At 44.9% G+C, this 15,298-nt stretch overlaps 1 protein-coding gene across 9 annotated transcripts in view; it reads left to right on the forward strand.

The window, feature by feature from the left end:
- Window positions 1-15,298, forward strand: part of rapgef1b (Rap guanine nucleotide exchange factor (GEF) 1b) — a 50,873-nt gene that overhangs the window by 29,249 nt on the left and 6,326 nt on the right. For 3 of the 9 annotated variants that reach the window (XM_085166620.1, XM_085166623.1, XM_085166626.1), the window contains 15 exons: window positions 980-1,136; window positions 1,230-1,318; window positions 1,412-1,570; window positions 2,086-2,136; window positions 2,712-2,826; window positions 4,092-4,272; window positions 4,620-5,141; window positions 6,184-6,386; window positions 8,388-8,549; window positions 10,239-10,385; window positions 10,913-11,005; window positions 12,022-12,101; window positions 12,232-12,337; window positions 13,017-13,092; window positions 13,462-13,546. In XM_085166620.1, the coding sequence (XP_085022746.1) occupies window positions 980-1,136; window positions 1,230-1,318; window positions 1,412-1,570; window positions 2,086-2,136; window positions 2,712-2,826; window positions 4,092-4,272; window positions 4,620-5,141; window positions 6,184-6,386; window positions 8,388-8,549; window positions 10,239-10,385; window positions 10,913-11,005; window positions 12,022-12,101; window positions 12,232-12,337; window positions 13,017-13,092; window positions 13,462-13,546 (2,226 nt within the window). Of the gene's footprint in view, window positions 1-12; window positions 33-979; window positions 1,137-1,229; window positions 1,319-1,411; window positions 1,571-2,085; window positions 2,137-2,711; window positions 2,827-4,091; window positions 4,273-4,619; window positions 5,142-6,183; window positions 6,387-8,387; window positions 8,550-10,238; window positions 10,386-10,912; window positions 11,006-12,021; window positions 12,102-12,231; window positions 12,338-13,016; window positions 13,093-13,461; window positions 13,547-15,298 lie in introns of all 9 variants that reach the window. The other 6 variants (XM_085166627.1, XM_085166621.1, XM_085166624.1 and 3 more) reach the window with 6 other exon arrangements.

Genomic DNA, 15,298 nt, shown 5'->3' on the forward strand with positions numbered 1-15,298 from the left:
CCATCGTTACAGATGAAGTACGGAGGTCAAAGGTCAGAGCACTGTGTTTAGAAGCAGTTGATGGATTGTTGCTGGAAAACTGAGCAGCAGCCATATTTTAAGATTTGAACTCAATCTTACCGAGTCCAAATCTCAATAGATCCCAGTAAAAGTTTACATTATAGTTACTTTACAGCTCTAAGTTGAATGTCTTTTGGCAAATAAGCTACAGTAAGTAAATATTGTTTCATAATATTATCTGTTAAGTTTCCATTTTAGCGATTAAAACCGATTTTCCGTTGGCTACATGTGCGGTGTATTTGGTTTCAGGGATTTAATTTAATTTGAGTCAAATAGATGTAACTCCAGTGAGAGTTAAGTAGAGAGCTTATTTGCTAAAACTGTATTAGTATATACAAAGTCTAGTCAGCCACATGAATTATAATCACTCTAGATCTCCTCAGCTCTAGCGTGATCTACGTCCCATACTTGTCCAATCCACCATCTCCCTACTTCTATAGCTTCAGTTCTCTCCCACTCGCTTAAGGACTAAGCCGTGCAGAGACATTGGAAGGATATTCCTGCACTGTGAATCAGTCGCTGCGTGTTGGTACAGGCCATTGCCACACCTTAGTGTTAAGTCTCAAAGTATGATTTGCTCAATGGTGAAACAACACCCACTTCCCTACATTCTCCTGTGAGCTCTAGCAGCCTTATTCCTAGCCTCAAGCTTGTAGCCTAAGCAATTCCAACCAATCCCCCCAAAAATGTTTGTTGATAGACAGTAGATAGAATGTGTCTTATTTCTGTGATTTTTCTCACTTGCAGCCTAACATGTTCCCCCTCCTCCTTCTCCTTCCTCACGCCTTGCTGTTGTGCCCTCTTGGATCATTCTCCTTCCTCACTTTTGCTCTCCCCTCCTGTGCATGATGTGCTTCATATCTGCACTGTACACCACCAACCCAACCCCCCCCCCCGAATTCCTCTTCTCGTCAAACAGTTCGGCGCTGTCATCTTGCCACAGCCGCGTATATCAGAGTTTGGCCAACCTTATCCGCTGGGCCGACCAGGTGATGCTTGACGGGATTGACTTGGACGATAAGGAAAATGTGGCTTCTGTCACCAATGTCATCAAAGCGGTGCTGGATGGAGTAAAGGTATGGGCCCTGTGCTGAAAATGATGTGGCAGTGTGCTAAAGTGGAGTTTTCAGAGGAGACTGAGACTGGCTGCGTTGTCTGTCTGTGAACAGGAGCTGGTGAAGCTGACCATAGAGAAGCAGGAACAGCCGTCACCTACCACACCTAATAAACCAGCAGCACCTGCTGTCACAGCCGAGAGGTGAGCGCAGAGCACACTCGCAGGATTACGAAGATTCAAGCGCTCCGAGTACGTCCCGTCACTCAATCTGCTTTTTTTTCTTTACGTACGCAGCAGCGTGTCAGCAGAGATGCCCCTGATAGATCGGGAGCAGGAGGTCTCGAGTAAGCCGGCTCTGGCAGCCGCTCCTGTGGAAGCTGCCCCTGAAGTACCAGACGTGGAAGTAGCACCTCCCAAACCCCCACTACCGGAAGCCAAAATGGCTGAGCTCAGGTGAGGGTGAAAGCGCTCCAGCTGCGGGTGTGATATTGCGGATTCTCTGTGTTTAAGTGAGCAGGGCTACAGTATCAATACTTCTCCCAGCTGAGCAGACGTTGCTGAAGCGTTCGCTGTGGCAATAAAGTCCGTAGAAACCAAAGGATTTCCTGTCGCCTTATTTTTGTCTGGTAGCTTTGAGGCTGTGCGGTCAGAGGTCACCGAAACTATTTTGTGACCATTTGTACCGTCGCCACAAAGCATTTATTCGTTGCAGCTGTTTCAGTGTAACTCGTCTTTTTTCTCAAGTTGTGTCACGAGTAACAAATAAGGAGTAAAGGAAGCTTTTGTGGTATGGAATTCAAAGAGGTTTTCTTTGAGGTTTGAACTATTAAGACTTTTTATACTCGAGCCTTAAAAATCTGAATCAGTAGTTTGTTTGTTGCTCTTCGTTCCTTACTCTCTCTGCTGTGTCTGTCATTTTTTTTTGTATTTATTTATTTTTTTTCCCATTTTTTGGATTCTGGGAACAGAGCACAGTTGAGTGCCGAGGCTGGCCAAAGGAGACCCTCTCAGAAGGAGAAGTATGTTAGCCCCTTAGGATCATCTGTCTCCATAATAACATCCCACCCCTCCCCCCTTCCCCATAAAACTTCTGGATTGGATGAAAGTGCTTTTTGATTTGCATGGTTGCGTTGTTTTAAAGTTTGTGTCATCCTGAGTATTCCCTGAAGACCTTCCCATCCAATCAGAAGACCGCCCAGTGCATGAGAGTGTATGACTGACCCTATGAAGTGTCCTTTTTCGCTGGCCTCCATGTCATGGTCGCTTCTGTTCGCTCGTCGCCTCATTTGGATGATATTAACTCACTGAGAGAATTTAGGTTTGACAAGCAGGAGAGAGCCTAACATGAAACACTCTCACTTTTCATCTCACTGTCCAGAGGAGGGATGATAATGTGTGTGTGTTCATGTATATATACATCTTTTTGTTGTTGTTTTTTATGTGTGTGTGTGTGCGCATACATGTCAGGAACCGCGTGTTCCACGTGCTTGCCTGATTGACCTTTTTTTTTTAACTTTGAGACAAAACGCTCATTGTTCCTGTTTTTCTTTCTTTCTTTTTTTTATTCTGCTGTTCTCCATTTATCCGTCTGTAGTCCTCCACCAGCTCTTCCTCCTAAGAAGCGACAGTCGGCCCCTTCACCTACACCAGTGGCAGTGGTCGCCCCGATGAGCCGTGGCTCCAGCCTCCCGTGTAGTGACCACAGACAGGTGAGGCTTTAACGTCCAGTGATCTACAGTACTGTGCAAAGCTCTTGAGTCACCCCTCATTTCCTTATATTTTGCTTCCAAGGCACCTGAATTTCTTGTCATTTTGAGCATTAGTTCTCCAGACTTCTATGGCTGTTTTTTCACTCTTTTTCAATCCAGTCCTTGTACCTGACCATTTTAATATGAATAGTTTTTTCTTTTGTTTTGCTCTGTTTTTTTAAGGCATAAAATAGAATTTTTGTTTTTTTCACCAACAAGGTGAGTCCAAACATCTATTTGTTGAAAACCTGGTGTGGAGTATCTGAAAGTCGTGTCCTTAAGAAATAAGAAAGAATCCAGCAAAGACCTGAAACAGTACCCTGCCATTCAGTTCATCGGTCTGCTTTGCTGAAGTCTCATCACAAATGGTCTCAGTGGAAGGATGGTGCCATTTATAATGAAGGAGGACAGGGAGAAATGGCTGACGGATGCCACGTTACACAAGAAGTGGACTGAAAATTAGTGGTAACATGTCAAATGGGGTAATTAATCCAAATTTGAAATTATGTATTCCAGTTGTCATTGGTATGTACATGAGAGAAAGTCACAAGAGGTGAGGGTCTACAGCCGTCTGCAAAACATGTTACTGCCATCTGTAATGGTTTGGGGCTGCATTTCAGCCAGTGGTGTTAGAGATCTTGTCAAAACGGATGGAATTATGAACACAGAAAAGTGCAGTCAGATTCTGATCCATCAAACAACACCATCTGGAAAGCATCTGATTGGCAGCAGCTTCATTTTCAGCATAACAACGATCCCAAACACACTATCAGTCATGGAGTCCAGACTTCAACTTTATTAAAGCAGTGTGGGATCATCCTGACTGAGAATGCAACAAAAGGCAGCCAACATCCAAAGAAGAGCTTTGAATGTCCTTTGAGAAGCCTGGGGAACTATTCCTGAAGACTACTTAAAGGAATCAGAAGGAAACTTTGCCAAAGAGAGTTCAGGCTGTGATCAAGTATATCAAGTCATATTATATATACTTGTTCAAATTGTACAACCTCCATTTTTGCTTTGTGTACTGTATTTTCATGTATGTTTGCACGTTTCAATAAATCACTGCACCTGTTTCCCATTTTCCTACAAAATACCAATAGAAAATAATGGTTCAGGACTTTTGCACAGCACTGTATTATAGCATCCCATTAGTTTACTTTAAAACCCTGAATGCAGTATGTATTTGTAGGAAGTAAACTAACCTTTCAGTGTCTCTGCAACAACAGGATTATGAACAGGAGTTCCTTCAGAGGCGTTTCTCTGGGGGAAGCCACTCGTACGGTGGCGACTCTCCCCGTCTTTCACCGTGCAGCAGCATGGGGAAACTCAGCAAATCCGACGAACAGCTTTCTTCCATAGAGCAGGACAGCGGGCAGTGTTCTCGGAACACCAGCTGTGAGACGCTCGGTAAGAAGTCCAGCTATTCAGCGCTGAATTGCTTATTTTATTTCTTATGCTGGTCAAATTGCTTGCACAAAATACTAAAGATGGGTGCATATTTAAATGTTAACAATGTACAAAATCAGGAAAAATCTGTGCATTTCTTTGCACAAATAGTTGACAGAAAAGTAAAAAAAACAGTCAACAGTTCAACTGTGAGGTAATTATGCTGTGTTAGCTCCTGCTATTATAATTGACTAAAGGGGGTGAGTTCCTTAATATTTTCAACACTAGTTGTTGATGAAGTATGAAGAACTAAATAAAAAAAATAAAATGTAATGTAAATAAAAATCATCTTCTCTTTATCTTTGCAGACAACACAGATCACTACGACCCAGATTATGACTTCCTCCACCAGGACTTGTCAGCTGGGGAAAACCTGCCCCCAATACCAGTTGGGGGGTGCCTCAGCCCCCTGCCCGAGTCTCACAGTGAGTCCTCTTCCCCCGTTCCTGGACAGCACCCCTCGCATCCACGCTTCAGCGCTCCCCCACCCCAGCACCAAGATTACTGGACCCCCCAGCCCAATCAGACTAACCCCTTACAGTCCTCCCGCATCAGCGCACCCCCTGCCCTGCCGATGAAGAAGCGGCGCAGCACCCAAACGTCGTCCTTCTCCGACAGTGGGTCCAGGGTGCTGTATGAGCGATTCCCCTCGCAGTACGACAACCTGTCAGAAGAGGAACTTCATCCCACGCCACCGTTCCCCCTTTTCACACCCATCTCACCCATGCCCCAAACAAATGGGGGCGTGTTTGTTTCCCAGTACGTTGCCAGTGACAATGCAGATGTCCCTGCCAGCCCACCGCCACTGCCAGAAAAGAAAAGCAAACACAGTAAGTGAGGGGGGAAGAAAAGGGGCAGGAGACATTATGATGCAGCGGTTAGGTCTAGAAAGAAGGACGACCTTTAAATGAGTAAAGTAAGATTAAAGGTTAAAGACTGAAGTCGAGATTTGGAAAAGGACGCTCAGTGCACTTTGTCATCCACTTGTTGCACCGCAGTTTATGTCAAGGAAATATTCCTCTGTGAATAGAGGCAGGAAGTGAACACCAGGATGTGCTACAATGGGTTCGGCTCCAGGGGCACAGAGGGCAGTGGATGGTCACTTCCTCGCCCGACTGCTACATCACTTCCTCTCATGCTACTGTATTATGTCATTCCCAGCAGCAGACTGCCCTTCCTGCTTTTTTAATCACATTCCAGAGTCCTGGTTGATGTAAAGCGCAGTATATGCACACTACTGTTAACCCAGTGAGAATCACTATATAATAAGGTTTGCGTCATTCGAGGAGCTTTGTCAAACCCAGGAAAATAACTGATGATGTCATAGTGATGCATTCATGGGCTTTAGGACATTTTTAGCAAAATGTCTGAATCACCAGGGTGTTAACCACCCAGACGGAGTTTAATGAAAAATGTTATTGTGTGGTTGCTCAGCACTTCGCTGTGACACGCTTACGTTTTTTTTTCCTTTTTAGATCTCTTGTATTTTATATCTCCCATCTTGCATGAGCAATACTGATTATTTACACTTGTTGTAGACGTCAAGGTTCATGTCAAATTGCTTTCAAATTGTATTACTTTACAGTAATACAGAGAAAATCACAACAGTCAAATGACCCCCTATGAGAACGCTCTTGGCAACAGCTGGAAGGAAAAACTCTGTTTTAACAGGAAGGAACCTCAAGCAGAAAGAGGCCTATGGTAGGGCAGCCAGCTGCTGTGACTGGTTGGGGATGGGGAGAAGAAGATGAGACAAAAGACACACTTTGGAAGAGAGCGAGAGAATAATAATAACTATTTTTTCTTAAAGTTGGAACCTTACGCAAAATAAACAACGCATGTTTCCTAATCGACTCAATCTCTTTCCTCCAGTCCTTCAATACATGCAGTTTGTGGAAGACTACTCGGAGCCACAGCCCTCTGTCTTCTACCAGATGCCGCAGAGCGAAAGCATCTATGAACAGCGCAACAAGCGCTTCCAGGAGGTCTACGGCTTCAACGACTCCTTCAGCAGCACCGACTCAGTGCACGAGCCGGTGCAGCCCCCGGCTTTGCCACCAAAGCAAAGACAACTGGTAAGAGACCTCTCTACTTCAAAGGGCCGCGACCCCGAGCTCGTTTAATATTTCGCCACATCTCATAAATTCTCAAGGCCTGAAGCAGATAAAATAGCCGGGTTTGCTCATTTGGGCCGGGTGAGCAAAGCTGTAATTTAAATTCCTGAAATCATTCAGTTCCGTTTAGAGCAAAACTTTGAAGCGGTGAAGTGTTCATTGATGAAACTGCAATTTATGAAATTACACCTTGAATTGCTAAAAAGCGTCGCGAGCCGTGTGAAGAATACAAACAAGCCGTCTGCAGCGGTGGTGGTCCCTGCCGGCAGGAAGCAAAGAGTAGCTGCAAGTGCATTCCAGCGGTAATCCTCATCAATTTTCTCTCAAGCCTCCTCTTCTCTTGTTATCTTCCTCACCTATTCGACTCCCTCTCTTTCTTCTCTCTCCATTTCTGTAACCGCAGCAGACATCTGCACATACATGGAGGTGTTTGGTTGTTAGTTGGAGATAAGACCGGCCTTTATCAGATCCAGACCACTTATCTTAATCTGGGTCGGCGTCTGGGTTAATTGAGACAACCGTCTGACAATGAGTCAGTGGGGAGAGAGTGGAGGAGACACACACCAGGATAAGTCGCAGCAAAAGAAGGGCACACTGCTATCAAGCAATGCGTTCTCACACTAGCACATTATATACTACCAAACCTGGAACATTATTGGTTACTTTCCATGTGATCTTAGTTATTTTCTCTGTGCTTCTCTAACGACTTTAAATTAAGAGGGGCTTTTTGTGCACCAGTCACACTTTAACAGCTTTTGGATTGTAGTTTAATGGCAGTTATGAGGTGGCGAACACAGTCCTAGTGAAGCAGATCAGCTGAGTTTTTGGCGCCTGCATTTTTATGTAGTGGTGAAAATGTTTTGATTTTTAAAACAAGGGTTTTTTGGGGGCCTTTAATGTTACTTTTATTAAATGTTTAACGATCACCGCTAGAGAGCTTTATAAATATTTTGTGTTCACGGTAGATGATCCACATTTTGCCACATTTCCAGAAACACAATCGTCTTTTGTCTACAAATATGACTGCGCATTTGTGGACAGTAAGCAGATGATATGCTTCTCCGGGGTACAGTACAAATTCACAGAGAGAGAAACAGACTTTGTGGCTGAATGGCTGCCTACCCAGACCCACCACCTTCATCCGCTGTCCCCTTTCTGCCATCGACCCCTGTGTATTTTTGAGCCAGGCGCCCAACTTTTATTTTTATCACTCTTTTGTCTGAGCATACAGTCGTGCCGCGCTCATCTCCGCCTTCCTGCCCCCTAGGCCTAATCTGGCCTCGTGTTTTGGACTTGATGAGCTCATGGCCCAGTGGACTAAGCCTGTTTGCCTCCTCCATAAACCCATGTTCCAGGCTTACACGCTTTGGCAACTTTACAGGGCTTTGCAAAAAAAAAAAAGTCAATTCACCCGCCGTGTGGATAAGGAAATGGGTGGGGGAAAAAAAAAACTAGAGCGGATCATATTGGCTCCGTTTAGAGCGTGTTGCAGCTGGCCTGGTTTCTGTAAAGCTCTTAAAGCTCAGGACATCAAAAGGTGTAGTGGGCTGTCAGAGTCAATATAAATCCGTGTAACCTGAACACGTCACATGTGCTGCAGTAATTAAGGTTTTCCAGGAAAACACAATAGAGAAGATTCATAATCAGACACATTTCCCTTCTCTTGTATTTCCATCTGCAGCCAATGAGCTGATGCTTCTCAGCTGTACTAGAAAAACCTCCTACGCTTTTACCACTTAACTTCACTGCTCCACCGCTGACCTTTGATTAAATCTGCTCTAATACAGTCTCGCTTCCTAGTGTAATCAACTGTCCCCTCTTCTCTTTTTCTCTTTTAACACCCTTTTTTCTCCACATCTGCACCTCTCCTCAACCCCCTCTTATTCTCACTCTTTCTTTCTTTCTTTCTTTCTTTCTTTCTTTCTTTCTTTCTTTCTTTCTTTGTCTTCGTTTCCCTCTCAGGCCTCCCACTCCTCTTCCCCTTCTTCTTCCTCCTCCTCCTCTCTCTCCTGCCACCTCCAGCCGTCTGTGGCGGCAATGGAGGAGGCGGGCTCTGGGCTGGGCCTCAGCATATCGGTTTCTAACTCCTACCTGATTGGCCAGGCGTCTATGACCACACCCACGGTAAGTCTCCCCCCCCCCTCTTCCCCCCCTCCCTTCCCTCCTTCACCCCGTGCATTTGAACTCTCCATTCTCCACTCTGGCTGGATGCTGTGTCCAGGAGTGGCTTGATCCTGTGTGTGTGTTCCATATGTAAATACAGTCTTGTTCATCTACGCCTGCACCATTGACGTGACACCCTCGGGCGTTTGTGATTTGTTTGCTGTGCAGTTAGATTTGCTGCTCCACCCATCCATGCGTGCATTTGTTTTAACTGTGTGATTTTTGTTGTTGCTTTAAAAAATATATATATTGTTTATTATTGTGTGCTTTGCGTGGTAATGAGTCTGTGGAGTAATTTGTTATAGTTGTGTGCAGCTTCTTGCTAGCAAAGCTTGTGAGTTTGTGTGCAAAGCCTTCCTGTACAGGTTGTATTTGATCCTTTTCTTCTTTTCAGTGTGCCTCAGTTATTGAGTTGTAGGTACAAAGCAGCCCATCGGAACATCACATGACAGTGTGTCAGGTCTTTTTTTGTTTCATTTCAACCATCAGCTTCTTCTTTAAGGGTTAGCTTGAGGCTAATCAGTGCTGTGTTCAAGTAAGCACTTTGTAGTAGATTTGGGATGTGTGTTACAGCCTTCCGGTCAGTATTTTTTTTGAGAGTTGACCCATGGTGACCCCTCAGTGTGTGAGGCACGCTGAGACATGGTGTGGGTCTCCCTCAGGGTATCTCCAATGGAATGCAGCAGCAGATGGATCTGATGGAAAACACATTCTCTCCATTTCGACTGCTCTTCCTTCCACTCCTCCTACTTCACCCTCCACCGTGAAGCCTCTCGACTACTAACCCTGTCCCTCTCACCTCCGTGCTAGGAGCGCCTTTCTCTCTCCTAAACACATGCACACTTCCACATCTCCCATTTGCCAGTTTCTGTGAAATGTTTGCATTCCTCAAATCGTCAGGGCATGATGGTTTTTGGGGGAATGTCAAGGAGGTGGGGGGGTGGGGGGGGAGCCTTCCAGGAAAGCAGCTTTGCATATGTCGAGAGGGATGACGTGTTAAAGGAGCGGAGAGGAATTTCAGTTTTGGGAGGATTTTCGATATTTGCGTTGCAAAGTAAAAGAAGAATGAGATTCTTCGGTTCCGGTTTCTGTTCGGCTGTGCATGAGCGTGCCATTTCATTTGTCTGCGTGTTTGCCAGTGATCTATGTGTTTGCACCACTCTGTGCTGGTATGCTGAGACAGGGCTGCTATGTGCAACATGTTAGAACAAGTTACTGCTCCCTCCCTGCTGCCAGGCATCTATTTAGCGGCCACATGAACCACCAAACATTTAGACATCGCTTGTCGAAATATAGATGCACACTGAGAGCTGATGCTGGCTTATCCGTGTCCTTGTTAAGCCAAGCCCTTTTTTATAGTTTCCATGTTACCCTCTGGAAATGTTTATGTTGTATTTAGTTTAGGTGTGTGTGTGTGTGTGCGCAATTCATGTTCAGGCACATCACTCCCATAGTCAAAGGCTAATGGAAGTTTTGGAGGTATGAGGTGAACAACCCCCCTCCCTCGCTGTCTTTTTCCCTTTGTGCAGAATCTTTTTCTACCTGCTCTGCCTCCTTCTTTCTGATCTCTTAGACCTGTCTTTTTCTTTTTTTTCCTTTTCATTTTGTTTTGTCGTCTTTCTTGCTTTCATTCTTTTCCACCAATCACAGAGCATGGACCAGGTTGCCTTGACCAATGCCACCATTCTGGATGGCAGCGGGGGCGGGCCCAACGGTTCCCTGGCTGGCTCAGTGGGTTCTATGGCTGTCTGTCTTCCTTCTGAGTCTTCTCTCACTGACTCTCTCCACACCTCAGCGGTGAGCTTACAAAAGAAGGACAGATGTTGGAAGCTCAAGCAGGAATACTTTTGAACCAGCTCTGTGAAACAGATTTGAAAGGGGGGAAAAAATGTGATGCTGGATCCCTTCCCCTGGAAGATTGGTATTAGATCACAGCTGTTTGGCGTACAGTATTGTTGCTCATATAATAATAACGCAGTGACTCATTCTCTTAGTGGTATCTTGTTGTCATTATCACTGCTCACAAGCTGTCTGCTGTCTGATTATTGGTCCTTAAAAGAATCCCAGTGGAGCATGTTGCACTGCATGTTCTTCTTGCCAGTAAATATTATTACCTGTTTGTATCTAACGCACTCCAGTGCCACCTGGTGGACACAAGTAAGCAGAACTAGAAAGCACATCACTCTCTGTAGAGCGCCAGACCTCGACTAGACTGCTATCTCTCCTCCTTAGCCACACATTCTCACTCGGCGTCTGCTCCACCCTTAGCAAACACTCTCTGCCGCCCTCATGCCTCGGTTTGTGTCCCTCCTCTCTTCCCATAGAGCGAGAGCGCGAACGACGAGGGCGGGGAGGGGGAGTATGTCAACTTGTACTCATCCAGCCAGGCCAATGGGGAGCTGCCTCACTCCCTCGGAGTAAGTAGCTGACCGGCACGGGGTGGGGAGGTGAAAGGTCAATTCCATTTGCACATCCCCATCACTTCAGGGGTATGAATCAATTGGAGGGGTTTCAAGCGACGGTCGGCAGATGTCAGTCTCACATCTGTTGCGCGCCGAGCAGCTTTTATTGATTCACCTCCTGGAGCGATGGCGAAGAGATGGAATGTGAACGTGGCCAAACCTGACTGAGCATGACTTGAGGTTCACAGGGTTTTGCCTGCAAGGAACTCGTGTGCTCTGGCTGGTGTCTGTGGGGGGAAAAAAGATGTCCATGTTGTGTATGTTGTTATGAATGCCTGGCTGCTGATTGCCGCCACCCCCCCCCCCCCCCCCCCCCCCCCTCTCTCTCTCTCTCTCTCTCACTGGCTGCGCTTTAACTGTAACAAGCGTCTAACCATGTTCAAATCTAACACCTAACATGTCGCTGCTGAGGGATTCTCAATGGTTTCCAGTAACACTTCTCATAACAGTTGTTGTGCACCTGTGCATGTGCGACAAGTGCATGTGCGTGCGTGTACAGTGGTGTTTGTATTCCCTTGGGGCAGCTTGTGCATTTGGGATTTTAAGGCATGTTGGGGTGAGGTGAGAAAGAGAGAGGGAGAGAGAACAAAGGATTAGGATGATGTATGGAAGTGTGGTTGTGTTTGTGGTTCTACATTTGGTGCTTCTACCCTGTGGTGTTGTTCTGGTTTGGGTATCATCTGTCGGGTTCTTCCTTACTCACAACAAAGGAAAGCTTCATTATTTGACCCCCCCCCCAGCTCATTACACCTTATCTGCATCAGCACTAATGGGGACAACATCCTTTGTAAACCTTGAGATAAACCATTCACCATTTCTGCTCTGGCAACATGTTGCATGAGGTCCTAGTGGTCCCTCTGATGCCATCAACAGCCACGCAGCCTCCTGTTGCTGTGTGGGGGTCATTCATCAGTGATGCTGTTACAGATGCTTATTTAATTTTTTATTTTTTTTCCCCTTTCCACAAATAGGACACAATCGCGGCTGATGATGTCCTTCAAGACCCCACCCCTCAGATGCCATCCACCAATAACAAAGAGGATAAGGAAAGGTATTGCAGAAAGGATGAGCTAGTTAGCACAACTGTGAAATATGTTTTGCAAAATAATCAGTTGTTTCCACTCTAGCACACAGTGTGAACATGTTTGATGATGGCTGTGTGTGTGTGTGTGGTTTTTCAGAAGGCAAAAGGCAACTGATTCAGCTGGGAGCGATGAAGAAGATGTGGACGAGCTCGCCCTCATAGACCACAAGGAGATCATGAGCAGGATAACACTAAAACAAGAAGTAAGGGGACAGCTGTTTGAGGCCGGCGTGCTGTTTTTAGAAATCCACCAACAACAGAAGTGTGCAGCAGCACCAGCGTACAAAGCACGCTTCATCCTGTTAGTCCAGCTCAGGGTAAAAGGTCGCTGTGAGTCATTCAGATGTGAAATCAGATCCCGAGAGCAGCCGTGGCTGCCCTCTGGAGTTCAGTCTCCAAAACTGCAGATCTAAAAATTGACTGCTCTGCTGCTGTTCCATCCTCCTCCTTTGTCCTGTGTGGTGCAGTGTGAGGGTTAGATACAGAGATACAGATGTGTGAAAATGCTGTTTGCCACTCTGCAAGGTTAGGGCCAGTGTGACAGCAATGCTTTAAAAAAGGAGACGGGGAGCGATCAGAAATGTAAGGAGGAAAGGTGTAAAGCTTTGCTGAGATTTAGAGGTGTCGTGCAAGAAACATCGCAGCAGAGGCGATCTTTGTCACGCACAGATCTAGACTTTTTCTCCGTCATCAGTTAGGGAGCTGGTGCAGGACAGGAGGAGTCGGGGAGGGGGAAGGAAATGTGCGTGCTTCATTTTGGGCTAGATTGCATCACTCCATCCCAAGTCTAACCACTCGTTTCTTCTTCTCCTCCTCCTCCTTTCACTCTCACCCACCTCCGTATTTCTCTGCCGCACCTCGCCCGCTACTTAATATTCGCAGAATGACGACGGCCCCGACGTCCGCGCCGGATCAGGGGACATCCTATTAGTCCACGCTACAGAAACAGACCGCAAAGGTACAGTACAGCACACGCAAAGCATCGCAGTCGTTATGTTGTGCAGTGTGTCACTGTGTTTCTGGGTCACTGGCACAGATTTGTTTTGCCAGCTTTGACAGCTGTGCGTTTCCATTAGAGTCAAAGACAGATTTATGTGTACTTGTTTAAATTCGACTGCTGTGTTATTATTTTTCCTCTGAACGGTGTTTTAAATAGCTTTCTGTCTCTTTGCGGTTCAGTTTTTTGCAGCGTGTCAGCCCTTCACGTTTGATGATGTGCTGTCAGCTTTAATTAAGTAACTGAAAACACTGGCTGCACATCGACGAAAACACTGGCTGCACATCGACTGAAACACGCTGCCTTTTTCCCTCTGTTCTTGCTCGACAGATCTCGTTTTGTACTGTGAAGCCTTTCTGACTACATATAGGACTTTTATAACCCCAGAGGACCTCATTAAGAAGCTACACTACAGATATCCTTTTCAAATAACTCTACGTGTCACTCTGACCTTTTTTTGTTTTATTGTTGTTGTTGACAGAGTGCTCTTTCTCTCACTTTAATCCTTATTTACCAAGGAGACCCTTGTTCATCCTGCTTGCTCATTTTAGAGCTTTCACTTAAATTATATTCATACTTTTTTCCTATATTTTATTTCTTTATTTTTTTATTAATTTTTATTATTATTTTTAATGATTAAAAAAAAGTGAGTCATTAGGGGCAGTGTGGGTTCTCTCAGGTTAACTAGTGATTCTAAATTGGCCGTAGGAGTGAATGTGAGTGAGAATGGTTGTCCGTCTCTTTGTGTTGCTCCTGCAACAAATTAGCGACCTGTCCAGCCCTGTGGTACCTCGGACAGGGTCCAGCCCACCTCCTCCAACCCTAAACTGAACAAGTGGAAGAGGATGGATGGATGGATTTTAGACATCACATGTATTGGACTTAATATTTAGCACTCCACTGAAGACTAAACACATTATTTCTGCAGTGTTTCATCATTAACTTTATATGGCCAAACGTATTATTTGGACAAATTAGGAGATGCTTTAATAAGTCGTTCTTAATCATGTGTGTTGCAGACTTGCATCACTGCAAACCTACTCAGGGAAATTTTGATAAGGTGCATTTTGTCCCGATGTCTTAATGACTAGACAGTTAATCAACTGATTGAGCATATCATCAGTGGAATATCTGATAATAAGTTAGTCACAGCTCTATTGTTTTTACTGCAGGAATTAATTAGCAACACAGTAATGACAGTGATTACTGCCTAATGACGATCATTGTTTATACAAGACACCGAGGCTCACAGAAAGCTAAAGTGAACAGGCAAAAACAGTCTTGTGTCAAACACACATGCCTTTGAATTTTAGAGAAAATGTGTATTTGTCATGCCATTGTGATGTAGTCACATGATGCATGTCTATGTAGACATAAAGCGGTCCCATTACACTGTCAGTTACTTTTTGTTGTGTTTTCTGAGTTCAGACAGGACAAGTCAAAAAAATCATCACTTACATCTGCAGAACTTAAGCAAAGCTCCAGGTTGAGTTCAAAAAGGTGGTTTTTTTTTCTAAGCATGGTGGAAATGGGGAGGCTTGCTTTGCATTAGCTGGCCTGCCAGAATCTAAAACTCCAGTGGGAGATCATAAGTGTCACAATGGTGGTTATCAGCTTTTTATGTTAACCCAGGCTTTCTGCTTCAGGCTCCTGTAAAAGGGATGTTTGACGTGTTGTTTGACTCTTTCTCCACAAAATGGACCATAAGACTGTCCTGAAGACTGGAGAGTAATGCTGCAGAAAATTGCACATTTCATGATTTGGTCAACACAAGCGCACAGAGGGGAAATATAAATATGTTAATATATTTATATTACTGCTCTGTGTGCTCTCTGTGCTGCTGTAACTGCTGCACATCAGAGCTCTGAAACTTAAAGGCATAAGCCTTAAAGGCAGATCGATGTGTTCAGCTCTGACTCTGTCTCATAGCCTGGTTTAAATTTTATTGACTAAATAGGTATTCTTGATGATACGTAACCAATAAAATCTATGTGATCAGTTTTCTGATCTGTCTTCCAGAAGCTGCAATTCCAGCAGCATTTGGAAAAAAATCAACTTTATTTAAATAGAACCTTTGAAAGATCAAAGTTATAAAGTGCATCACAAGACAAACAGAGATAAAAGTGAAACGGTGATAGGTGTAGGAATACTGGCAGCACAAGGAGAT

The sequence above is a fragment of the Neolamprologus multifasciatus genome, chromosome 7 (genome assembly GCF_963576455.1).
Source record: "Neolamprologus multifasciatus chromosome 7, fNeoMul1.2, whole genome shotgun sequence".
Lineage (NCBI taxonomy): Eukaryota > Metazoa > Chordata > Actinopteri > Cichliformes > Cichlidae > Neolamprologus > Neolamprologus multifasciatus.